Source organism: Protomyctophum bolini (assembly GCF_963924005.1).
Source record: "Protomyctophum bolini genome assembly, chromosome: 3".
Classification (NCBI taxonomy): Eukaryota; Metazoa; Chordata; class Actinopteri; order Myctophiformes; family Myctophidae; genus Protomyctophum; species Protomyctophum bolini.
The window spans coordinates 31,404,716-31,431,058 of NC_137864.1; the positions used below are offsets into that span (position 1 = coordinate 31,404,716).

Consider the following 26,343-nt stretch of genomic DNA (forward strand, 5'->3'; position numbering starts at 1 on the left):
TTCATACAGTTTTAGTACAAAAATATTTTATTTTATTTTATAGGAAATGCAAACACATACAGTATAAAAACACTGGGATACAGAGGCTATGCTATGGAATATTCAATTGTAGCCTAGTGTCAAAATACAGTGACAATGCTGATCCCAATCCCACTGAATTATATCCTGTTTGAATAGGAAGCTTAGTTTAGGAAGAGTTTTGAAGTGTGTGCTGTGTACAGTATATATGCATAGCCTGTCTTATATGCACTGATAATAGTCCACTCCCAACTATCTCAACATTATGTGCGTAGTGCGTTCTGTATCAACTATCAACGGCCACTCGGCCAGCCTTGTTTTTCAACCTCTTTTGTGGGGGGATACAAGTTAAGACACCTCATCCTCCTTATTTTCTTGCGCAGGGGACTCCTGTCCAGTCTCCAGCTTCACCCTGGAGGTAGTGGAGTTTTTGGCGGGACGTGGAGACCCAGCTTTTGGCTTCTTTGATGGGGAGTGTTGGTGGGCAGAGGGGCAGATGTTCTGATTCAGACACATGGAGCAGAGGGGGCTAATAGGCAGACACACCTGCTGGCCAAAGCCCACCAGCAGCCAGTTGATTTCACTCCAGAGCTCCCTGTGGCAACAGAGTTCAAGGGCTTAAATTGACGTTTAGTTTTAAACTACAGCATAGCGGTACTAAAATTGAGAGCTGGGTTATGTTAGTAAACATATTTTCAACGGTCACTTTTTGTGTTTTCCCACTCTCCAAAGTAGTTGTTGCCAATTCCCCTATGAGGCTCACAGCAGTCTTGCGATGCATTGCTTGTAGATCTGCTATTTGCACACTTTTTTGGGGGGTACATTTGAAAACTTATGAAACATTTTCAACTTTATAAAGCCTTGCATTTTATTAAATTTTAAAATATGCAAAATAATTGTAATTATCTCAAATAATTGTGACATCGTAGAGGTATTGAATCACAAATTCTATATACTCTACATTTTGAACATGCATGCACACACACGCATGCAAAATAGAGTGCTGTTACTGTGTTAGTAAACACATTTTCCTTTTGTTACCGCACAGTGCGCACACACACACACACACACACACACACACACACAGTGCTAATACCTGGGTAACCATTCTTCCAAGGCCTTGCGTGTTTGTTCCGGGTTCTTGGTTGGCTTTCTAACCCAGCCGAGCCGATTAGAGATACGATGTACATGTGTGTCCACTCCTACACACACACACACACACACACACACACACACACACACACACACACACACACACACACTTATAAAACTGCAGGAAACGTATTAATGGCTTGTGTAGTTTACATTATGTAATCCATTCAAGGCCATAATATGTTTTATATATTATTATATATACTGTATAATATTTATTTATTTAATTTGTTGAATGCTTGATTGTTATAGTCAACTCAAGACATTCTGTTATGAATAACAATATCAATTGATGTTGCTACGGAAATGGAAGATTAAGCAAATTTATATTGTGCATCAACATATTGTCCCTATAAATGATTTCATACCCGATGCTCTGTTTTTCCTATATCCAAAAAAACACTTTAACCATGCATAAATATACCTGGTGCTATTTTCATATGCTGGATAAGATATGTTTTCCACCTGCACTAGAAGCATCTCTGCCTTCACTAGCTGCTACACTAGCCGCCCAGGCCGTGCCTTCCTTTTAATTGACTGTGTTGTGTTCCTTTCCTCTCCATTGTCTCTTCCCTATATGCTAGTATGCTACCCCATACCCGACTGTGTGTGCATATTTCAAGGACATGCTCTGAGTGCGAGTGTGTGTTTGTACTGTATGCACCTATTCCAGACACCTGGTCCCAGGCGATGTCCATAGCCAGGTGCGCCATCTTGGGTCCCACGCCTGGCAGACGCACCAGGCCCTCCACACTGGCTGGGATGTCCCCTCCGTACTCTTGTAGCAACATGGATGACGTCTGCTTCAGATACTTCACCTTGGTCTGGTGTGTTGTACAGATAAGGGGTGATGGTGATGGAGCATCCAAGGATGAAGTTGCAGGGACAAAATGTGAAAGAGAAAAAAGACTGAATTTCAGCCATGAACTGATTTAAATGCAGTTTAGTGTTGCACATTGTAGTTTGTTTAGTGTTGATGGTCCTCAGATCTATTACCCTCCAAAAGCCGACTGGGTAGATGAGTTTCCCCAGTGTGTCATCATCAGTGTTGTTTATGTTCTCTGCGGTGCAACCATGCGCTCTGAGCCTCTGCATGGCTGCTGCCGTCACTTGGTCCTTGGTCTGACTGGAAAGCATTAGTGAAACCAGCACCTGAAAGCGCTTCACCTAGAGACAGAAGAAGAGAAAAGAACTGGACAATTTAGCAATTTTGGGAAATTCCCAAGTGTGGTTGCCCTGAAGAAACAGTGTGGGCTAGACAGAGTAGCTCGCTAAGTACAGTATGATGATGATGTACTGACCCACATGACGTCACAAAGGGTGGAATGATAAAATTATACTTTTTGGGGTTGCTCTTTAAATAATGTCAGGCAATTACTATAGTCTGGTTGCCCTGACTGTTAGGCAACCACACTAATTTGACTTCTGGATAATATGAGACAAGTTTATTCCTTTTAAATGTGAGTGGATCAAGAAATTCAAGTGTGACAAGTATTAGGCTATATGGTTCCAGATATGCCACATACTGTAGACAGCCTTTAGTCAGAAAGGTGCCCCACTCACTTGTGCAGGGGCCTCTGTGTCACAGCATTTCTTTGCGCCCATGCTATCTACAGGTGCATCACGACTTTTCCTCATCTCACGGATGTAGCCTAGTTGTCTCTTCCAGTCAGGAAGCTCTGTCTTCACTAGAACAGCGTCTTCATCTTCATCATACTGCACCTTCAATAGTTTTCTTCTGCGACTGGTGGGAACCAATGGCTTGGTGTCTTTCTCTGTCTTTGGTTGAACAATGGCACCTGTTTGAAAACCATACTGAGATTGAGAGTGGTGGCAATGTGCCACTATAGTCACAGTGCTTAGCCTACTGGAAATACAATACTAATAATATTGTGGTAGGTTATGAATACATTCACACAAAATAACAAGCTCAGAGTCCAATGCCTTGTTCAAATGCATTTATAGCCCTAGAATGTCTGTGCATTAAAACAACACAGACATTCTAGGGCTAATGCAGAATTTAGAATATCTTCACATAATATTGTGATATAGGCTAGCCCTTATACAGAAGTGAGGGGTATAATTATAACATGTACTGTATTAACTTCAAAATGTCCCCCTGAAGGCATATTATTAAGATACTTTTAGTAACAATATATGAATGAATTGTATTTCAGGGTTTGAGGAAGTAAAATATAATCTAGACTACACATTACCAGAAGGATCAGAAGATTTAAGTTGAGGAATACTCGCATCCTCCTCCTCCACTTTCACAGTGACATCTTCCTTTGCATTTTGTTGATCTTTTGGAAATTTGGACATGAATCCTGACAGGCCAGTTCCCTTTAGGCCTACGGTTCTATTCCCACTTCGAGTTATAACAGAGCTGCTCTTAAAGAAATAGGGAGAGGTCATCATTACTGTAAAACTATGTTGCCTATAGCTTCCATTTAATTATTTTTTAAATAACAGACAAAACACAAAAACATAATATTACAAGATACATCTTCAATTTGGGCTGGCAACTGTTTGTACTGTTCAATGGGTGGTGAACGGTGTATGTAATATTGCAGACCTTTAGTTTGCGCCGACCAATAAAGAACCAGCTTCAGTTTCCTAACCAACACTAACGTCCCTAAACGTCCGAGGAACCTCCTACTGTTTTAACACAAATACGAAATATCATATTTACACCTACACTTGTAGATGTTTTGTTTTTCATGTTACATAACTAGAGAAAAGTCTACCGAAACATACAAACCCAGACCAGCGGTGACAACAAACTAACTAAACTAACGTGTACGGGTCTACGGGAGGTAAGCTAAAGTAGTACGGTAGTAGCCTCGATACCCAGGCTTTCAGCGCGTTTACTATTTTTGCAGTCTTTAGAACTACATTTCCCATCAGCCAGTTCGCCAAACGTGTTTTCGTAGGAAGTGGCCCCGGTCCGCACATTAGTATGTCATCCGGTTGAAGAGTGGAGGACTGAGCTTTGAGAACAATCTTCCAGTGGTAAACAGTCTGAAACATTAACACATCAAATGCAGGACAGTAGACCGGCCCGCAGGCTGCGTGTGAGCGTCACCGACACAGCAGCAGCAACAACAACTCAACTTCCATAAGGTAGGAGAGGGGGCGTTGTCGTTTATTCAATGGAAGCCCTTGTCTTGTCATGCAGTTCAAAGCTAACGGTGCGACGGGCACGGTGTCGCTTGCCGAAAAGAACCGAGATCTACAAGATAACAACGCGTTGTTGTGTCTTTTCGGCAGGCGACATCCTTGTTGCTCTACCCAGCAGCGCGTACACAGTACAGTAACTACAGTTACCCAATACCCGCCTGGTGGTTGTTGTTGTTGTTGATGACCTGAAACAGAACAGTCGATCGTTGTCTGTCTTTACCTTCCCCACACCCTCACGCGCGCACACGCGCGCGCACATCCCGTCTGTGTGTCTGTCTCTCTCAAGTCCGCATGACATCGAATTCCTCTTGCGACATACTTTACTGCATGGCACCACGAACTTTCTCTGAGTCTCTGACATTTGTTGTTGCTGTTTACTGTTACTGTTTACTGTTGCAGGTTTTATGAAGCCGTTTCACAGAGGGTACATGTCATGTTGCTGCTGTTAGCTCAATTGTGGCCGTTTTCACAAATATGTATGAATAATAACTACCGGTAATCGATATTTTAAGTTTATGTTGCCAGGTCTGTGTGTGTGCAAGCCAGGGAACACAGGCTGCAAGCACGTGACTGCTGGCTGCCAGGGGCCTGACAGTGTTTTCCTGCATGCTATTGCTGTGCAGTCGGCCAGTTGCATGAACTTGATTTTGCAGTTGTTTCTAAACATTATATGCATTATTTAACAGTTATTAAATACTACTAAAGGGAAAGACTGTTATTCAAAGGCTAGGATTAGGACCCGCCACACTCACAGTGGTGTCCTGTCCGATACCAATTTGATCTTAAACTGAGATATCTAACCTGTGTGGTTGGGAAAGGTAGTCTAAGGAAGCTAGTAGAGGACAGGTATCTGGGTTGTAAGGTCAGATACCTTGGAGTGTAGGAGTCTGGAGTCGTATATGATCCAAAGGTATCTTTGATTGTAGCCAGATGCCTTGGGAGTGTAGGAGTCGTAAGGCTGTTCGATTCTTTTAAAGTAGGGGATTTCTGCTCCTATTATGGTATTCCACTGAACTGGTCGACTTGTAGTCATCAGATGTCAGAGTGATGTGTCGTCTTTATGTATGGAGATCGATGCAGATGATGATGTCAGTATTGGTCCACTCCATATACGGAGATTCAGGTGCTGAAAAGAGTCTGTAATGTTGAGGTTGGTCAGCTCCATACATGATAGATGATGATCCAAATAATGTAGAATCAGTCGTTATACCAACGTGGAAAGGCTTTGAAACAGGTGAACCAGCCAAATTAGCACTTTAATAATGTCACCATAATAATTCAGTTCACTTCACTTATTAGTACAATTTGGCATTAAATCATTTTAAATTGAATTTAATTTTAAACCACCTTTTCATACCAGGTTTATAGTACATAGTTATTTGAAAAAGGGGTCCACCCAGGGGGCAGTCAGACAGATATTTTGTGAAGCCACTAAGGAAATTAAATGGCCTGTTGTGGCGCTGTCATTGGGCTCAAAAAAACCCATAGCCCCATAGAAGTCCATGTATTTGGGCCCAACTTCACCTAGACTGTATTACCTTAATAAACATGGTCATGAATACTTTTTGCTTCCAGTCACTAGTTTAAAGTCTCATTTCTAATGTCATAATATTCTTTTTGGAAAATCATGGCCCCATTTATTAAAAAAAATGACCATAAAGTCGTGCATGTTCTGAGGGGCGTGGCTACCGTTACAGTCTATGAACGGGATCCCCCACCCACTCGAGTCAAAATAAAAACCAACAAAGAAGAAGGGGGGAAGTCCCGCCTCGTTGTCTGGGCCAGCCAAGGGGCCAGCTAAGCACTCCAATGTTGAAGCGCTGGGCCCTAGTGGTAAGAGGAAGGACTGCAGGCGCACCCGTGGATTCTTGACGAGGAAACCCCGTGCAACCGAGCGCTCAATGTTAAAGCCCAGCTGCACTTCCGCATTTAACTGAATCAGCGAAAAAATGCGGAAATAGACGGTACTTCCGGCAGCCTTCCGGGTGCTTCAAAACGCCACTGAGCAACTTCCACTGACATGAATACCGGAGGGGGCGGAGCTTCGCGCCAGTTCAGTCTATATCCTTTTAATACTCTATGGGGCCATCCAATGGGCCAGCTGGGCCCAAACGGATCTAGAAAGATGGCGACTTCCATTGCAAGGACTGACTGGCTTCATTTTACGTTCATGTTAGACCCGGGTAACGCTTTGTCCATATTTTTTACAGTCTATGGGTCCACCCCATAGTCTAATGAACGTCAGTCTGGGGCCTTGAAATAGTTAGAAAACGCCTGGCCTATATTTCATAGGTCTTGGCATTGTTATCCCAATTATCTAGGATTTTCAATTACATTTACTTTGGCATAACGTCTTTCTCCAGACCACCTCCAGAACCCAGCTCAGCCTGTATAGTCCACCACCCTCCAGGCCAGGCCATGAATAAACAGCCCAGCAAGGAGAGTCTTAAGGATAAGGTGAAGGGGATCTTTGGACTGCGCGTCCCCCCCAGCAAGCAAAATGAGATCAAGACTTCTGAGTACATCATCACTCCTGACATCCTCAAGGTGTGTGAACTATCTCTCCATCATCTCTCATTATAAAATGGCACAATTTCTGTTTACTCACTCTGTGTCTCAAGGAGGGCTGCAGTGTGGACAGTTCAGAAACCTGCCTACCAGTGGAAGACTAACATTTATTTGCAAAATTTTAAAGTAACTTAGACAATATTGTGTTGCTCGCAATGGGGGTAGTTTTTAGGTTTATTGAGACTGCGAGTATCTGCTCCAATTTAAAGTAGCCCTAATCTTCTTTTTTTTCTATAATTTTTATCCCACGATTTTGCAACCCATTTTTTCACCCAGTGTCAATTATCATTCTAATGTAATCCTGGGCGCTACACTTCCTCTGCCAACCTGGGGGGGCAGCGGACTGACCTCATGCTTCCTTCTATGCATGAGGAAAGTAGCCCTAATCTTCTGATAAAACAAACCACCACTAGTATAATTGCCACATATTAAATGTGAGAAGACGACAGTTTAAGCCTTGTGCATTTATTTCACATGCCAAATTGGACAACAGCAAACAACAAAATAACATTTACTTGGCAGACAAGTATTAAAGTCAAGCCTTGAGATAGAGATCATATTGGCTTATATTGTGGATGATGCATGAGCTATTGTACCTTACTTACATTATGGGACAGACTCTCGCCCTATTTCCACAAAACATTGCTGGTACATTTTGTTGTGTGCTAGGTTTGCATTAGTTTAATAGCAAAACCCTTCTCCTCCTTCATAGGAACTCCATCCCGACTGTGGCCTTAGCAACCGCATCCGGGTTATCAACCACGTGTGTGACCTTGCCAAGGCCAAGAAGTTTGAGGAGGTGAGCGATGAGCATGATGGAGCTGACATAAATTATTTGTTATACAACTTTGCATGCTGCCTGAACTCGTGTGCAATTAAAAAAAAAACTGTGTGGGTACACGTGTGTGTTTCAGAATGCTGTGGAAGCTGTGTGGAAAGCTGTGGAGGACATGCTCACCCCAGAACAGCCGGAGGCCAGACATGCTGTTCTCCTACTGCTTAGAGCGATTATACAGGGACAGGTATGTATCTAACACGCACAAAGACAATCTGGTTCCTGTCATTTCATGACATACTTAGTTTGTGTGTGTGTGTGTGTGTGTGTGTGTGTGTGTGTGTGCGCGCAGGGTGAACGGCTTGGCCCTCTAAGAGCCTACTTCTTCAAGGTGATAAGAGACTACCAGCCATCCAATGAGGACCTCTCTGACAGGCTGGAGGTCTTCAAGGCCCTCACAGAGAACGGCAAAGACGTCACATACCTGGAAGAGGACATAGGTGACACAACCCATAGACGTTCCTGTAAACAAGGAAATACTTGAAACTTCAAAGGGGTCATTGCACAAAAACTACCATAACTGACTCTGTTTGATGTCTTAGGTTGAAGAAGTGATTAATCTAGAGTAATGTGGATGTTATGGGCACAAGGGACAACCTGTTTTGGAGGAGTTTAAATTTTATTTAACATGCCACCATAATGAAAGAAGCTAATATATGTATGTTGCACTGAAACTGTATTTCAAATGTTCTTGCTTCAGTTGATGTGTGTATGGCAGTGATATAGTTTGCATTTTCTTGTTGTTTTGGAATGTCTTTGGACATTTTATATCTTACTGTATGTTCTTGCTATGTTTTACCACCCGTAGCACGCTTTGTTCTACTATGGATGGACATCGGACTGACCTCAGACTTTCTTAGAGTTTTGGTCAACCTGGTCAAATTCAACAGCTGCTACCTGGACCAGAATGTCTCCATCATGGTCCAGTAAGGAAGACTGATGCATACAAATACAATGCTATTTTCTGTGTTCTTGAAGAGGCTGCCAAAGTGCTTATCATTTGTATTCAACCCCCCAGGAAAATCTGTCTCCTGTGTAATAAAACCACATCATCAACAGATATTGAGGTATGTGACGAGGTATTGTGGGCGCAAAGTATTTAATAGCATTTCATTGTGGTTCAGTCAGAATGGTTCACCTGCATGGGTGTAAGTAGCACGACGCAGATAACGCAATTGCGTTGGGGCCCGCCATGACCAGCCTGCATGTGGGCCTATTGACGTATCATTATGCTGCTGTTTACCTGCTTGTTACCAAGTGAGGAAAATGTACATATATGTTTGTGTGAGAAACCTAAACATAGTAACATCGTCAATGTTCCATAAAGACATAACATTTTGTCCATCCTCTCAAACATATTTTTTGATGTCTATATCAAACTGTTTTATGACATGTTGAATGTCTATAAAGCCTTTCGTGTGTGTCCACCAGGTGGCGCTGCAGGTGCTGGATGCGGTGGTGTGTTATAACTGCCTGCCTTCAGACTCTCTCACCGTCTTCATTATCACACTCTGTCGTACTGTCAACGTCAAAGAGTTCTGTGAAACCTGTTGGAAGGTGACAACACACGCACAAATGGACAAAAATGCATGACATTTTAAACCCCCTAAAATGAAATTCCAAACTAAATTTGAATTCCTCTCCTCTTGTTCTTCAGCTGATGAGGAAGGTGTTAGGGACTCACCTGGGCCACAGTGCAATCTACACCATGTGCCGCATCATGGAGGAGAGGTAATGTTTCCCTTTTTTTCCTTCGATCCCCATATCCTGGTGCTGTGGCGAGGAAAGTGTGTTTCCACATTGTTAGTTCTTGTGTGTTTCTCTACTAAAATCGTTCAGTGTTAATTTAGTTCCATTTGTACACTGGGAGTTAAATCATTTCACTGTGTAACTCCTTCAGGGTGTACATGGAGGATGCACCGTTGTTGAGAGGAGCCGTGTTCTTTGTAGGCATGGCCCTCTGGGGAGCGCACAGGCTCCCTGCACTCAAAAACTCACCCAACCTGGTCCTGCCCTCTTTCTTAAAGGTAAATTAACACATGTACTGTAGGCACGTCGCACACGCACTCACTCACACGAGTACATGAAGAAGTGAAAAACTCAAAATGACTTTTAATTGTCATTGACCATTGCTCTCTGTCCGCAGGCCATGTCATGTTCCAATGAGGTGGTGTCCTACGAGATCGTGTTATCAATCACCAGACTGATCAAGAAGTACGGAAAAGAGCTGCAGGTGGTCACATGGGACATCCTGCTGATCATCATAGAGAGACTGCTACAGCAAATCCAGGTAACTTATCTATTTCTAGGTCATAGGTAATCTGATTGATTATTTTGCACAATAACAGCAGAGAGGGAGAGACCCACGCGGAAATTCTATTGCAGCTGCTCAGGTGATGGATGGCTGGATGGATGGATGAGTGGATAGATGGTTGGATAGATAGATAGATACCTTTTTATTGATCCTGCGAGTCAATTTCAGTCGCCCAGAGGTAGCACAGCAGTTAGAGCCTACGGGCTGGCGCGGCATCTTCCAACTGTGAGTGTTGGGTGGGAGGAGTAGGGTGAAGGCTCTACTTCCTCCCGGTGGGGACTCCTCACTGGCAGGTGAATCGGTGCGATACAACAGCAGTGACAACACAGACATGTGTGTGGGGAGGAAGCAATTTAACCTTGGTATATATTTTATTCCAACTTAAGACAGTTCAACGTGAGCGATCAACGTGTGTCTCGTTGTAAATCCTCATAGCTACTTGCACAAAGGACATGCCAAATCTCATACAGTTCCACCCGGGGAACTACTCTCCTGCTCAGAAGCAGTTAGTGGCTAAAGGGGTATTTCATTTCTTCTTTCTTTTAAATTGAAATACCTCTTCAAGGGTCTTTGCCTTTCCTTGTATGATGAAGTAGATGGGGGTTAAGTGGTTAATTATCTAACACACACATACGCGCACACACAAACCTTATGTGACCTCGTGCTGTTGCTGTCTTCACAGACGATAGGCAGTGCAGAGCTGAAGTCTATCGTCTATGAGCTGCTGACCACCGTGGAGGAGCTTTATGAACAGAACGGTTATCATGGCTCCACAGAGGAGTTCTTCAGCCTGGTGGAGAAATGTGCTGACAAGAGAGCTGTACGTTCTTATTATTCTATACTTGTCTTGTACTATTATGTTTGTTTTGCCTTCTGATTCACTTCTGTTCCTCCTACATTACACAACAGTAATATTCTATTGTCTTGTTTCTACAATTGCCCTACTTTTCTGGCTTTGTACTGTATGTGTGTGTGTGTGTGTTGTGTGTGTAAGGATTCGTCAGTGCTGATCCTCATCTCATACCGGGCACAGTCCATCCAGCCAGCTAAGGACGGTTGGATTCAAAACCTCCACCGCCTCATGGAGACATTTTTTAGGTATCTCTCTCTCTCTCTCTCTCTCTCTCTCTCTCTCTCTCTCACACACACACACACACACGGTTTACCTATTTCTTCCTTTATTCCCTTGTAATCTCATGTCTCTTTATCTCTGACAGGAATGAGAGTAGGAGTGTGATAAGAATCAAAGTGCTTCACATCCTCTCCTTCGTTCTCAGCACAAACCGACAGCTCTATGAGGTCAGCACACACACACACACACACACACACACACACACACACACACACACACACACACACACACACACACACACACAGAACCAGATTTCTATTTGTATTTGCTTGCACTGAGCATTCTGATTTGCTGTGTTGAGTGCCATTTTTGTGCATCACTGGATAATGTGTTAACCACATGAACCATGGTGAGAGGAATGTGTTGCGTTGTAAATAAAGCAAATCCCTTTGCAAAAGCTTTCCACTGTTGGTATGTTGTTGTTTTGACAAGTAGTGAAGAGTGGTTTACTCAGACTCAAGATGCGATCTGCCATCTTACCCACGTGTGCACACACTCTTATTCTCTGCAGGATGAATTGATAGAGGTGGTGGTGATCCCTCAGCTCAGTGGGATAGCTGAAGACCGAGACCTGGCCGTCAGGAAACAGGCCACCCAGCTACTGGTGGACCTGGCAGAGGGCTGCAACACTCACCACTTCTCCAGCCTGCTGGATATCATAGAGCGGGTATGAGCAGGACAAATGCACGCACGCTTACTGTGTATGACCTCTCACGACTCCTTTGGTTCAGTTGGGTTTATGAATGGTTAATTGAATTAATCTTGTTTTTGTTTGTTCTCTTGTTGAGCTCTATGTTATTTCGTCTTGTTGTTCTCTTTTTAGGGTGAGGGTGAGGGTTAGGGTTAGTTGTTAGTTGTTTTATTTTTTTATTTTGATAGGGGCAGGTATAAATAAGATTTATCTTCTTCCTGCTCCTTTTCTTTTCAGTTTTGGAATATGTAAAAAAAAAAGAAAAATATGTAAAATGAATATGTAAAAACCAAACTGAAATGAAATAAATAATTATGAAATGAAATGAAATCTTTTATTTGTGTTGCACCCAGGTGGCCAGTCGTTCACTGGTGTGCTCAGGGCCCCTGGAGCTTTGTGAGAGAGACCCCAGTGCAGAGTCTCCCATGGAGGACGTCAGCACAGCTATATTGGGTCTATTGGAGATCCTACATGTGCGTGCACACACACACACACACACACACACACACACACACACACACACATAGCTGAATGCTGCAATTGGCAAGTTGACGGCATTTATTTTATCAGAACGTCTGACCTATAAAGTTTACAAAAAAACATACAAATCAAAGTACACCTCATTTCTTACCCACATGTCACAGTTGAAATTATAATATTAATTAAAAAAATTATGTTCATTTTGTTAATAGTCTTTGCTTCCCTAACAAATGTACACCTCTGAGACAGTACTATCCAGTTTTCAAATTAAATACAATATCAAGGTCATTACTATCCATAAAGAATTCTCCCTCCCCTGTAAAGCGACTTTGAATACCATGGTGCCCGTGTGGCCTCTACAGCGGTGCCCGTTGGGCACTGGCCTACTTGGAACGATGCAAGTTGGAAATGCATGCCCCACCCAGATATGTTGTGGCCCTTTTTATATGCCCATATATGGAGTTCTTTGTCAGGCAAGCCCAAATATGGAGTCAGAAAAGGCCAGCTCCATATGTGGACACTGGGCAGGTGTCCTGTCCAGAGCTCGGGCTGAGGCTTTTTTGGGGCGGTTCTGGACAACCGTGGGTCTGACTCGACGCCGGACACTGCACTTTGCGGTGGTGTGGAACGCATGTGTCGAATTTGTAGTCGGTGGGGGCGAACGGTTCTCGAGTTTCATGTATTACACACGTACAGAGACGTGCATTTATAGATTTATTGTTATTACTATTATTATTACTATTCTTAACATAGTTCTTCTGTCTCTCTCCTGGCAGAGTAAACTGTACAGCCTACCAGCCAGTCATGTTAGCCGTGTTTACGAGATGCTAATCAGCCACTTGCAGCTTCACTACAAGAACAAGTACTCTTCTGCCATTGCCTCCAGTATTCGACTGAAGGTAGGATTTGGCTACATGTACAGTAGATGTTTGTATATATCTTAACTGTCCCTTCCTTTCTCTGTTCATTTGTTTTTGTCTTTTGTTTTTTTCTTTGCCTGGTCTTGTTTTCTTGTCTGTCTCCTTCAGTGTTTTGCAGTAATGCATTACAAGTAATGTGTTTATTGTAATAATATGTTTTCTAGTAACTACTAATACCAGTAAGACGCCCTGAGGGCGAGAAGAGACCTTGCCCCAAAGGGCGACCTACCCTTCCCCCAAAAGTAACTTGTTACAATTTTCACTTGGCGCAACTGTGGGTTGAGACCTAGTGCATGTACAGTAGTTTGATTTGCATGTTTGCATGATTTTTATTTTGTCAGGACAGAGTAATGCTTCATTGCAGTGATAGGCTACAAGCAGTCAGCCAGTTCAGGACTCTTGTCTAACTCCCCTCTAAGCATTAAGTGGCAGCGGTGGCTCAGGGTTAGAGTGGCTGGATGGTAACCGCAAGGTCGCCAGTCCGAACCCGGGCTCCCCCAGAGTTAGTGGCGAAGTGTCCTTGAGCAAGACACTGAACCCCTAATAGAGCGTCGCAGTCCATCCCCCTTTCAGAACAACGAGTGGCCCAGGAAATGAATCCCAATGCATTTTTCCCATAGGCATTTCAAGACGTATTTATTTAAAGACCTTTTAAGCGTCGTACGAAGCCAACTCTTGTCGTGACAAATCATGACAACACACACAATTTTTCGGGCCAAACAAAGGTTACAACACATTTTTTGTTGTTTTTCTTCTTTGTAATTATTTGTTTGGTCCAAAATATTGTGTGTGTTGTCAAGATTTGTCACGACAAGAGTTGGCTTCGTACAACGCTTAAAAGGTCTTTAAAATAAATACGTTTTGAAATGCCTATGGGAAAAATGCATTGGGATTCATTTCCTGGGCTACTCGTCGTTCTGAAAGGGGGAGGGACTGCGACGCTCTATTGCTCCTGATGTGCTGGTTGATGCCTTGCATGGTTTCTGCCGCCATCGGTGTATGAATGTGTGTGTGAAATTGAATGTAATGCACAATCTATGTAAAGCACCTGTAAGGCGCTATATAAATGCACCATTACCATTTACCATTAAGGAGTAGTGTCCCTTACCTTGTTTTAATGTCCATAACATGAGTGAGAATGATCTCTGTAGTCTGTAAGCACAACATTGTGTGTCTCCCCCCCCGCCCCCCCCCCCTGATTTGTTCTGTTTTCCATGCCACCTTACCTGAATTATACACTGAACGTAGCTGATCTAAAAGCCCACAACACAACACATTGCATTGTGGCGCGTTGTGAACTTGTAGATGAGTAGACAGACTACTAGACTGCTAGTAGTGTACTTGCATTCTTGCAAGCAAGTTACTGTAGGCAGGGAGTAATAAGTAAAGTAATAATATTCATTTTGAATGAACAAGTAATACATATAGTGATTATTTTGTAACAAGCCCAATACTGGTCTCCTTTTGGAGAGACGCTAGCCCCTCCTATACACAGCTTTGTGTGTAGGTAGGTGTGTTTGAGCATGTGTTTGTTTGTAGCACGGAATGTGATGATTTGATTGGCTGATGTATGATGATAAGAGCGGCCCTCACTTCACACAAGTATGATTTTATCTCAGGTGTTTGACTTCCTGCTGTTGATGCGAGCAGATTCCCTCCACCGGCTGGGGGTTCCCAACAAAGATGGAGCCATTAGGTTCAGCCCTTATTGCTACTGTGACATGGGGTGAGACACACACACACACACACACACACACACACACACACACACACACACACTCACTCTGACACAGTATGTTCTCTCACACAGGCACAGGCAGAAGGGAGTGAGTGTGCTTATTAAGAGACACATTTAGTACCGGAACTGCATCAAAATAAAGGCGCTGCTTGCGCCGGAGTAATCGCCAGAGTAGTGATCGCTTCCATTTTGAAAGCCATGAACCGGAAATACTTTCTTAAAAAAGTTGACTGACAAAGTGCCATCACAATCTCCGATCATCTTAATATATTTATATACGCTCCAAAAAGAGTTCATATTTTGCGGGAGAGACGGATGAGGAGCAGAAACGCAGCGCCAGCATATCGATCCATTCATCACCACGGAGAGCGCCCTGGATGAGGAGATACGAGTCATTCTTTCCGCCGCGCTAACATGGGAGTCAATGACAAGCTAATGACAGAGTGTTAGCATACGGCAAGCGAAAAGCGAAAAGCCAAAAAAAAAAAGAGTAATTATTCTGAATATTATTATCTCGCCCCGCGTCGTTTGGACGTCGCTAGGACGTCCACAGACGTCTAAGGCACCTCTCGGTTCCAATCCTTATGACGTTTCAGGACGTATTATGTACAAAATGTGTTAAGAGACTACTCAGTATGTGACTGTTATCCCATAAAGCTCAAGGACTTATAATCATCCAACATCCCGTTTACATATACCCCTGACTGAGTATCTGCAGATCAGTGATAGGCTCTTTGAATATGATTTTTCTTATAGCCTGTATCTGCCAAAGCTTAATTATAATAAAAATAAATGTCTTAAAAGTTATCAAACTGTCTGATAAAACAAGTCGGGAAAGTCGGGTTCGGCAGGGAAAGAGGTCTTTATCAATTAGGTCGGGAAAGTCGTGTTTAGGTTAATAGTTTCAGTCACAAGTACTACATCACAACATGCAAACAAGATACACACATCAGTCCTCCAGTTTGGGGAACGGTATGGACGGTCGTCATATTTTCTTGTTGTTTACAGAGAGCCAGAGAAGCGTGTCAGTGAAAAGAAGCCTACAGGATCGGCATCTCCACCTGCTGGGGGGCTTGCCCCACCTGCTGCTCCTCCACCCGCCTCCTCCTCTATTCGCACAGCCTACCTACCCTACGCACCTGCCTTCAGTGCACTACTGCAGTGCCTAAAGATGGTACACACGACATACTACCTTTGTAGCTCACTAGAATTTCGCGGCCGCTCATCCCAGAGTTATGTTGCCGCGCACTATGGGAAGAAGGAAATTACGGGAGTTGACTCCACATGTAGTAACGGATGGGTTATTAGTTATTATTATGTGTCCTTATTAGTGTAGTGTAGTGTAGTCAACACGTTATGGCTCATACACACTGCCCGGTATTTGATCTGACGTTAAGCGGTGCCCAAAAGGTAGATCACGATCTACCAGTATAGATCACAAAGGCTTTGCAGGTAGACCACATGACATGGCCCTAAAAATATATATAATTTTAATATAAAAAACGATTTTTGCATCTGCCGCTTGAGATGTCCTGAGATGACTTGATTGATTGACATCAAAAAGGGCCTGTCAGCTCAAACACACAATGCAATACTTGTTGTTGCGTACAATCATCAGTAGCAAAGTCAAATACCAAAAATAAAAACCCTACCATTTCCATTTCCTCCCCTCTATTTCCCATTCCATGTGCGTTTGTCTTATAGTTGCTCTGGCCTCTGTACTACTGCCACCTACCGTCCATTTATTGTATTACACAGTGGGTGAAAGAAACGCACCCCTTAAGACTTTTCACTTGAATAATGTTGTGTGCGCACGTGCGCGTGCGGAGAAAGACAGTTATTTAATGAAACTCAAGCGTGCGTGTGCGTGTGTGTGTGTGTGCAAGCCAGACGTGCGTGTGCGTGTGTGCTCAATCAAAAGTACTCGGCAGTATGGCTGGCAGGCGAAATAGCAAATGCGAACACTGTACTCATTTTACTTAGGCAAAAAACAACTATTGTCGAAGAACAATGTTGATGTAACTAAGAGATTCGCTGTTGGAGCTATATTTTATATACAGAGATTTAGAAGGAATAAGCAAAATCGTGAGGCGACAATTCCTCTCCTTCCGTGTTTTCTCTTCTCCTGCGGAGACGGAGTGCGGACTTGGAGAGGGAGATGAAGAGGGGGAGGGGCTGAGAGCTAGTGACGGGTGCGCACATGTTGGCTTTGGTTGAGTTTTCATTGGCTTGTGGCCACATCTTATGGGCACATCTTTTATGGCCACATCTTTTCATTGGCTTGTGCGCACATGGGCACATCCTTTCATTGGCTTGTGCGCACATCTTTTTCACACGTGACAACTTTAGACTTGTTATAATAGATGGACCATACCATTATATTAGGGCTGGGCAATATTTTGATCAATAGAGCGTCGCAGTCCCTCCCCCTTTCAGAACGACGAGTGGCCCAGGAAATAAAAAGCAATGCATTTTTCCCATAGCCGTTTCTGAAAGTATTTATTTAAAGACGGTTACGCCACGGACAAAGCCAACTCGGATCGTGACAAATCATGACAATGAACACAATATTTTGGGCCGATCAAATCATTAGAAAGAAGAAAATAAAGGCAGGAGACAAGACTATTTGTTTTGTTTTTCTTCTTATAAATTATTTGATCGGCCCAAAATATTGTGTTCATTGTCATGATTTGTCACGATCCGAGTTGGCTTTGTCCGCGGCGTAACCGTCTTTAAATAAATACTTTCAGAAACGGCTATGGGAAAAATGCATTGCTTTTCATTTCCTGGGCCACTCGCCGTTCTGAAAGGGGGAGGGACTGCGACGCTCTATAACAGATGTATATAACCAAATTATTGATAAGATTTGCTTTTCTTACACCATATATCAATGATTTTCTTTATTTTTTTGTAATATTTTTCGGGGGCTTTTTATGACTTTATTGATGGTACAACAGAAAGACAGGAAGTGGTGAGTGAGAGATGGTGAGTGACACGCAGCAATGGCTGTCGGGATTGGGACCCAAACTTGCAACGTGCTGTCAGGCTATCTATGTTAGTTGATTATCCAATTAGCCTATATTGTACTTTGTTGCTCAAATGGGGGTAAGATAGCATTTGAAAAAACATTGCAACACACTGAACACAGTGTGTATATCTGGGGGGCAGCGGTGGCCGAACGGTTTGCAGAGCGGTCTTGATATCGGAAGGTCGCTAGTTCGTATCCCCGGACTGGCACGTTAAAATTACCACTGCTGAAGTGCCCTTGGACAAGGCATTGAACCCCTACCATGAAATGTTCTATGAGCAGGGCCTGGCTGTAAACAAGTTCTTGAGCTTAGTCCAGTTACCCTGGGTAAACATAGTACCTTTCCTTTCCTTTCTATCTGCTTCTCACTATTTCTTTTTAAATCGTTTGTCCCTGGAACCAAATATTTTGAGATGGGGGTCCGTGGCCAAATACATATAATGTTGGGGGTCCTTGACATGAAAACGTTTGAGCACCACTGATATAGCAACATACCCTTTTCAGAAAACGGTTTCAGAAGACCTTTTGTAGAATCCGCCTCAGGTCTTCTTAACAAACAAGGTCAAAGCTCAGACGTGCTGTCTGGAACTGTGTCTGTTGTAGGAGTCGGACTGGAAGGTTTTAAAGCTGGTGCTGGACAAGCTGCCATGGACCCTCCAGTATAAAGTCCTGCTACTGACCTCACCATGCAGTCTGGACCAGCTCTGTTCTACTCTCTGCTTTATGGTAACACACACACACACACACACACACACACACACACACACACACACACACACGTGACCATTTATTCTAGCATGCATACTAGTTGTTATTCTTGTGTGTGTGTAGGTGACAGATCGTCTGATCTCAGAGCGTCTAAAAAAGACTCCAGATGGGTTTTCCCGTACTGATGTCCAACTGGCCGTAGTTCCTGTGCTCACAGCTATCACCTCCTACCACAACTATCTGGACCAGTCCAGACAGGTACACACACACACACACACACACACACACACAGGGCTCCAGCGTGAGACCTATTACCGGTAAGTCGCATATGCTACTTAATTTCTTAATGTGCGAGTTAAATTTGAACGAGGTCGCACCGGTGCTACTTATTGCTTTCACTCCCAGCCTCAACCATGAAGCACGGGCATTGGCGCGATAATAAAATATTACTTTATTCTCCTTCATTCTTCATTCCTCTCTCTCTTTCTCACTGCCTCTCTCTGCCTGTCTGGGTACGTTCGGAAATACCGCACCAGAGCGCACTCGCCTATTCGTTTGCATTGCACAGTGCGCTCAGTGCGCTATTTCCGAACACGCCCTCTGTCTGCACCGGTCTGCACACGACACACATGAGTGCAACAGCGGCGGCGCGCTCACTGATCAACCCGAAAAAAACGAAACAAAGATTTCAGCATCAGGCAGCTGTACACTTAAGTTTCCCTGGAGCGCACACTTGGCACACATTTTACAACTGGGATGATGATGCTGTGCATTGCTGTCGCTGAATCCACGGAGACAGCAGACACAGAACATATGGGGGACTGCGCCTCGTCCCCGACCCCAAACACGGTAAACTTGTTGTTGAAAAATAGCTTCCAATAGCTTGTTGTTTTGCGTCGAGTAGCGCTTTGTGCAGGCCAGGTACATACATGATCGCCTCGAACAAAATACATCTCCCACGTGAAACCTGGTATATTCTTCCTCGTACGACGTGGTGTTGCGTGCTGAAAATAGCAGATTTACAAGCTCACAACGCGTCGTGTCCACCACACTTTGTGAGCTTGTAGATCAGCACATGGAAATATGCAGGCTGAGCCGTTTAGAAACTTTCCCCTTCACAATAAAAGCACATCAGCTTTCACATGTTCATTCTATATAAAGAAAAGACAGGAGCAAAGTGGTCAAGGATTATGAATTCGGTGGCATTTCACATTGCAAAAGGGTGCAGGAAGAGTGGGCACGTGCGCACCTCAGTGTTAAATATCCTTATTGGCCATTAGGTTGAACATGCCGAAGCTGAAGGTAAGGGGTGTGTCATTTCGAAGGTCATACGAAGAAAAAGTTGGTGCTACCTAATTTCTGGTGGCGCTACCAACTGAAAAGGTAGGTGAAAAAGTTAGTCTGGAGCCCTGCACACACACACACACACACACACACACACACACACACACACACACACACACACACTCTTGACCCAGTATGTTCTCTCACACATGCACTCTCACACATGGAACCATATTGTAGAATTAATTGGGATGATTGTCTTTAATCGGTCTCACAGAGAGAGCTGGTTCAGTGCCTGGAGACGGGCCTCATCTACCGCTGTGCCAAGCAGTGTGTGGTTGCCTTGACGATGTGCACCGTGGAGATGCCTGACATCATGATCAAGCTGCTTCCTGCGCTCATCGTCAAGCTCACCCACATATCTGCGACCGTTGCCATGGCGTCCCCGATGCTAGAGTTCCTCTCCAGTGAGTGAGACTTTTTTTCCCCTTAATGAATGTGGTTGATTTCATCTTCGGTTGGTGTCAGTGGTTCTCAAACTTTTTTAACCCATTAAAACCAGGAAAGCATCTGTCATTTTAGATTTTAGTTTTATAGCAAAAGTGCTTTAGAACAGTTAAATGAATAGCGGATGCTACATAAATCTTCTCTTCTGGGGGTCCCTGGCACAAAACATTTTCAGATGCAGCCAAATATATATCATTTGGCGGTCCATGGCATGAAAAAGTTTGAGAACTACTGATTTTGAAGTATTTAATTTTTAATTGAACAATAATTCAGTTCACTTGAAATGATTTGGTTCCGTAACATGAGTATTTTGTTGTGGTGCGTTTCATAGCTCTGGTGCGCCTGCCTCACCTGTACGCTAACTTCGTGGCAGAGCAGTATGTTAGTGTGTTTGCCATCTCACTGCCCTACACCAACCCTTTCAAGTAAGTACATGTATGCACACACCCATGCACACACATGGATGCCAGATGAAAATTGTGTTTTGCATTGCGTTTTCTTATCCTCCATTATTTTTCTTTTACAGCAGTTGACTGCAGTTCAGTCATTTTATTGTCTAATAAAATTATGCATAAATTAATCAATAATCTCTAACCTGTAGATATCTCTTCTCGTCTAATTCCTCCTAGGTTCAATCAATACATAGTGTCATTGGCCCACCATGTGATCGCCATGTGGTTCATACGCTGCAGGCTCCCTTTCAGAAAAGACTTTGTCCAGTACATCACTAAGGTGTGTGTGAATGTCTTGTTGTGAAGTAGTAGGTCTTCTTTCATGTATTGAAACCTGTATTAGTGAAGCACAATTGTGAGAAAAGAAATAGTTGTTGTAACATGCTTCTCGATTATTTGATTCGATCAAAAAAGTAATCAATGGTATAATCGCTAAGAAAATAATTGATTCCAAGTTGAATTTGGTGTTTCTCTTCCTTCGTTCCACCTACCTCTTTCTCCAGGGTTTGCGTTCCAACGCTCTCCTCCCGTTCGACGACGGCCACGAGCAAAGTTCATTTAGAGCTCGAAGCACCAGCCTCAATGAGAGGCCTAAGAGGTACGCCTGCATCCACACCAACCCAAACACACCATTAGTCAGCCAGCCAGCCAGTCCAGTGGTTCTCAACATGTGGGGGTTGGGGTTCCCCAGATGACAGTGAAGTGACAATTTAAGGTCTTTCAAAACCTTTTGAATACTTCAAAAGAAGAAAACACTGATCATAATAAATTACTGCATCAAAGTAATAAAACTGATCAAACATTGTCCAAATTGTCAAATAATATAAGAAAGAGGCAACATTTTTGAAAATAGCCAAACTACAAGCGTGAGCTTGTAGGTATTTTCACAATATTTATCTGTGTGTGGAACCAATTCAAACTAAATGTAATGCCTCAACTCCTACAATTCCAAGTGCTTGTCAGGGTGGGTGGCCCCCAGTTCGAATATGATTATTTTTGGGTGTCGCGGCCTAAAATGGTTGAACCACTGAGTGAGTCAGTCAGTCAGTCAGAGGCTCCAGAACATGGTAACTGATCTACAACAGCACTGTCAAGGTAATATGGGACTCGGCATGAATGTTACTGTGGATTGATGATTGCTATGATTTCCCTTAGGTTGCCATGGTGATTATTATTTCAATGTATTTTATTATTATTTTCTTTTTTTTCTCATTTGGATGGTTTTTGTTTGGTCTCCTGTTTCCAAGAGTTTTGTTGTTGCCGTTTCCTGTTTTTCACACACACACACACACACACACACACACACACACACACACACACACACACACACACATTGGCACGCAAACACATGGAACAGAGAAGGGAGTTTCACTTTATCCTGCTTTCAGATAAGAAAGTTCTAACATACCCATTAGTCCGCGCACACACGTTTGTCTACAGTATGTACTCATCTCAGGCTCACACACATTACAGACTTAATCTCTCATGCGCGGAGATAAAAGGGTAACCCTCTCATCTGTAAACGGTGTCAGAGTTTGAATGTCACTATATTAATCCAGATAGACAATCACTATGGAAGCATCCAACATAACTCCAGTGTCTAACCCTGTCTCAAACAGCCGACCTCCTCAAAAAACAGTGTAGAGGAAGACACTTTGATGGCCGTGGAGATTGTAATTCAAAGGCAATGTCAGGCGGAAGGAGTCGTCATGTTATTTTCTTTTTTATTGAGATGAAAAGTTTTGACTGCCATAATGTCTGAGACCAAAATCAATTGTCTGGACCGGCGCATCTCTTTTATAGTCCACACCTTGGCTCCTTTCCCTGCCCTCCCCTTTTTGTATTTGTAGATTCAGTGTTGATGTAATGCGTGTCCTGTTCCCTGCCCACCCCTTTTTGTATTTGTAGATTCAGTGTTGATGTAATGCGTGTCGCCGTGTCCTGACCCCACCTCTAGACTTATTGCTTTTCTTTTATTTCCCAAAAGAGATGTGTACTCGCAAAGTAGATAAATCGACTCTTTCCCCCCCTTGTCCTCTACCGCTCCCTCGCCTATTTTTCAACTCACTTCCTGGGTTGCTTTCAGCAGTGCGTCGTAACGTTCATGCTCCCATTAGTTACCATAACTCTTCCATGCTAACTCTCCATAGTTAACACAGTAACAGTTTGCATTGATCCACCATGCCATTGTCACTTTAATAGCCCATACTGTGTAACTGGTCTGAGCGGTATGCTTTCCTTGTGTTGCTCGTGAGCCTTACTGCTGGCTTGGAGCTCTGCATGTCTGATCTCACATAGTGAGACAATGATATTATTTATTATTATTATTGACTAGAGGCTGTCATCAATGTATTAATCTATTTTGGGATAACTTTGGTAGTAAGGTTATGGTAAGATCGGGGAAAGCACAGACTATCTCTTCATGAACTGAATCTCCCCACAGTCACGTGCTGCGCTCCAGCCCTCTGTTTTAACCCAGTGTTTCCTTTTCAGTTGGATGTGTGGTTCCTCTTCATGTGTTTTTTAACCTTCATTCATTCAGGCCCTTTTGCTGAGTCCATCCTTACTACTGCCTGACTTCACTTGTTCTAGCTACTGTTCCCTGCAGCCTTAAGCCCATATAGTTTCTGCTTCGTCATTTGGCAGTGTCACGTACCGGAAATATATTTTTTAAGCAAACTTGTCATCTTTTAATTTCGGTGAGCGACACTGCCATGCAGCAAGTTGAGGTTTTATCAATCCTACACTAAGTACTCTTTCAGAGGATGTTATCCTCAGTGCCATCCTGAATGGTTTTCTGTGTGTATTTCTTTGTGAAATGTAGACGCTGTTTTACCCTCTTCTGTGGCTTTGTCTGTTTTTTCATGTTTTGTTGACCTCCTTATCCCTCTTCCTGTGTATTCTGAATCATAATGTTCGCTGCTGTTAATTTGTTTTGTTTTTTCCTTTCAACTCCTCATTTGAACCCGGCCCCCTTGCCCCCTCCTGTGACGTGGCACTGCGTTCTGGGCGTGTTTTTTGGGGGGTTGGTGGTCGCGTCACCCTGGATGCTTCCTCTTCGTCTGTGCCCATTTCCCCTTGGAAATCCCTCCACCTGCCCCACAATCCTCATTTGTGACGTTCATCCGTTCGTCACCTATTTGTGTGGCTGTTGCTCTGGGGTGGGGATGACGTTTCCTTCTGTCTCCTCCCCACACAAACTCACACATGCCACCAAAACCCCTTACATACCTACGATGACCTAACCCACAATCCCCGCTTAACTGTCCCATGCCACCATACCCCCCCTCCCCCCCAAATCGTTGCCACGGTATCCACCACCACTCTACCACCACGCCACCCAGTCTGCGGGCGGCAAAAGTGGCGAAGGCGGCAGCGGCAGTAGCCAATAGCAGCAGCTCTCCAGTTAAAGAGCTGAGGGACCTGTCTGCCCTGGATGCGTTCCGTTCCCGCAGCATCAGTGTCTCCGAGCATGCGGTCCGCAGGTTAGAGAAGAGCGCTCTGGGTAACCTCTTTAAATTAAACAACAGCTAAAAGTTATACGTAACAATGATTAAACAGCAAGACAAACATCTGTCACTCCGGTTGATGGGGCGCAATGGGCCTTTTGTAATGACGGCCATTGAGATGGGTGTGCTGGGAAGGGCTGTATGCATGCTGGAGGAGGGTTGGTTTGTTCATGTTGTTTGTTTAGTTTTTTGGGCCGTTTTCCACGTTTGCATTTGTTTTATTTTTTATTTTTTATTTAGTTTTTATACCTTGCATGATCTGCAGACAGACACATATATCAATCCATGTGTTTGTTCTGTTTGGTTTGGCTTTGACAACACATGTGCCATTTTGGGTTCAAATTTGTGTTCTGTTTTTGTCCTTTTTGCTGGGTGTAGTGCTGCTTTTTGTTGTGATTGGCCTAACCACAGGAGTGACTGAATGAACTGGTGTAAAGCATGTGTACCCAGAGAAGGAGGGGGGGGGGGGGTGCTTTACTGACAGCCACTGCAACCAATAATTGGTCTCTCCTCTATCTGTGGTGGGATGTTACTGCTTCCCGTCGCCAATGATAAGGACTCAACACAACAGCTTTGCTTGCTTGCCTGGAGATGTTTTCTTTTTTCATGTCTTGCAGTTGCTTTGTTTTGTTGCATTTACAGACAGTCATACAGTGTGTATGTACTCATACAGTGTGTGTATATATATGTACTGCTATGACCATGGCAATCTACCAGTGTGGGGATTTAGGGATTTATCAATCAATTGTGCTTGCGTGAAGCTTTGATGTGTGGTTGGGTACAATAATCAGTCTCATGCACACACACACACACACACACACACACACACACACACACACACACACACACACACACACACACACACACACACACACACTTACCTACTTGCCTTTCCACTTATATCTCTGCCCGGATGCACTATTGAAATGGCTACTGCTGCTCATGTGCAATGCCAATCTCTATTTTGTTGTCATACTAGTACTATCCACTAGGGAGCATCAAAGGTTCATGGATGGAACAAAGCTCAGTTTTACCAACCATCGAGACTTCTCTTTCAAAATACTCTAAAGGGTGATGAATCACTACCCCTCAATAACTGATCCTTATAATTGCTCAACCTGTTCATGACATACTTAAACGTTGTCTCTATTGATTAAGAGACACAGGGACAGTGATGCTTCCGTTAGCACAATGACATGATAGAAGCATCAGTGCATCCATTAGTATAATTAAGGTTCTAGCTCGGTGGACACCTGCCCTCCATCAGCTCACTGACATTTAGTTTAGTTTTTAGTTGATAACATGACATTTTTAGAACCAATTATTTGCTGCAATATTAATGTACAGCTCCAAGCCTCCGAGCCTCATTAAGTGGATCTTGTACTGTGCTCGTACAGTACAGTACATGCATCCTTCTTGATGCTCCTGCACTGAAAAACATGCAAATTTGTGAAGACATGTTAACCCTAATGGACTTGTTACAGTTAGATTGGATTTGCACTAGGCAAAGACAAATTGTCCCATAATGGCGTGTATAAATTAACTTTGCTCCCTCTTGGGTGATCAATTGGACTTTGGGAATGGTGTTCTGGGTAGGTGTCTGCCACAAACAGTGATTCATCTTTGTAATCAGTAGATGGTTGTGGTACTAGTTGTGTAATTGTCATATGATGCAAAATGACCGCCGTGTGAATATGGTTCAAAGGACACACAGCTGGGACTTGGTCTGAGTGAGAGGTTGCACCCTGATGATGTGTTAAAAGCATGGAGTAAAGTACTACCTGTTTTTGGCTTTCCATGGTGGACTAGATGGATTAACATGCTTGT

General features: G+C 43.5%; 2 protein-coding genes across 6 annotated transcripts in view; one reads left to right on the top strand and one right to left on the bottom strand.

The window, feature by feature from the left end:
- Positions 1 to 90: 90 nt before the first annotated feature.
- On the bottom strand, positions 91 to 4,017 carry nthl1 (nth-like DNA glycosylase 1). Of its 2 annotated transcripts, XM_080759662.1 has the most exons (7): positions 3,746 to 4,017; positions 3,387 to 3,556; positions 2,734 to 2,969; positions 2,167 to 2,337; positions 1,835 to 1,994; positions 1,115 to 1,220; positions 91 to 613 (listed from the first exon to the last, which is right to left on the bottom strand). In XM_080759662.1, the coding sequence occupies exons 2-7, from the start codon at positions 3,490 to 3,492 to the stop codon at positions 367 to 369; spliced, it is 1,026 nt and encodes a 341-aa protein (XP_080615788.1). In that variant the 5' UTR covers positions 3,493 to 3,556; positions 3,746 to 4,017; the 3' UTR covers positions 91 to 366. The 2 variants fall into 2 exon arrangements, with proteins under 2 accessions (XP_080615788.1, XP_080615787.1); XM_080759661.1 differs by having other exon boundaries at positions 3,387 to 4,017.
- Positions 4,018 to 4,143: 126 nt separating this feature from the next.
- tsc2 (TSC complex subunit 2) overlaps positions 4,144 to 26,343 on the top strand; it is a 40,865-nt gene continuing 18,665 nt past the window's right edge. For 2 of the 4 annotated variants that reach the window (XM_080759625.1, XM_080759626.1), the window contains exons 1-26: positions 4,144 to 4,293; positions 6,714 to 6,897; positions 7,631 to 7,717; positions 7,833 to 7,940; positions 8,046 to 8,193; positions 8,562 to 8,679; positions 8,772 to 8,820; positions 9,185 to 9,310; positions 9,411 to 9,484; positions 9,654 to 9,780; positions 9,900 to 10,043; positions 10,750 to 10,887; positions 11,062 to 11,165; positions 11,285 to 11,366; positions 11,711 to 11,866; positions 12,244 to 12,363; positions 13,147 to 13,269; positions 14,910 to 15,016; positions 16,037 to 16,202; positions 18,660 to 18,782; positions 18,888 to 19,022; positions 20,326 to 20,515; positions 20,887 to 20,980; positions 21,185 to 21,287; positions 21,511 to 21,605; positions 24,352 to 24,492. In XM_080759625.1, the coding sequence (XP_080615751.1) occupies positions 6,769 to 6,897; positions 7,631 to 7,717; positions 7,833 to 7,940; positions 8,046 to 8,193; positions 8,562 to 8,679; positions 8,772 to 8,820; positions 9,185 to 9,310; positions 9,411 to 9,484; positions 9,654 to 9,780; positions 9,900 to 10,043; positions 10,750 to 10,887; positions 11,062 to 11,165; positions 11,285 to 11,366; positions 11,711 to 11,866; positions 12,244 to 12,363; positions 13,147 to 13,269; positions 14,910 to 15,016; positions 16,037 to 16,202; positions 18,660 to 18,782; positions 18,888 to 19,022; positions 20,326 to 20,515; positions 20,887 to 20,980; positions 21,185 to 21,287; positions 21,511 to 21,605; positions 24,352 to 24,492 (2,987 nt within the window). In that variant the 5' untranslated portion in view covers positions 4,144 to 4,293; positions 6,714 to 6,768. The remainder of the gene's footprint in view (positions 4,294 to 6,713; positions 6,898 to 7,630; positions 7,718 to 7,832; positions 7,941 to 8,045; positions 8,194 to 8,561; positions 8,680 to 8,771; positions 8,821 to 9,184; positions 9,311 to 9,410; positions 9,485 to 9,653; positions 9,781 to 9,899; positions 10,044 to 10,749; positions 10,888 to 11,061; positions 11,166 to 11,284; positions 11,367 to 11,710; positions 11,867 to 12,243; positions 12,364 to 13,146; positions 13,270 to 14,909; positions 15,017 to 16,036; positions 16,203 to 18,659; positions 18,783 to 18,887; positions 19,023 to 20,325; positions 20,516 to 20,886; positions 20,981 to 21,184; positions 21,288 to 21,510; positions 21,606 to 24,351; positions 24,493 to 26,343) is intronic. The other 2 variants (XM_080759627.1, XM_080759628.1) reach the window with 1 other exon arrangement.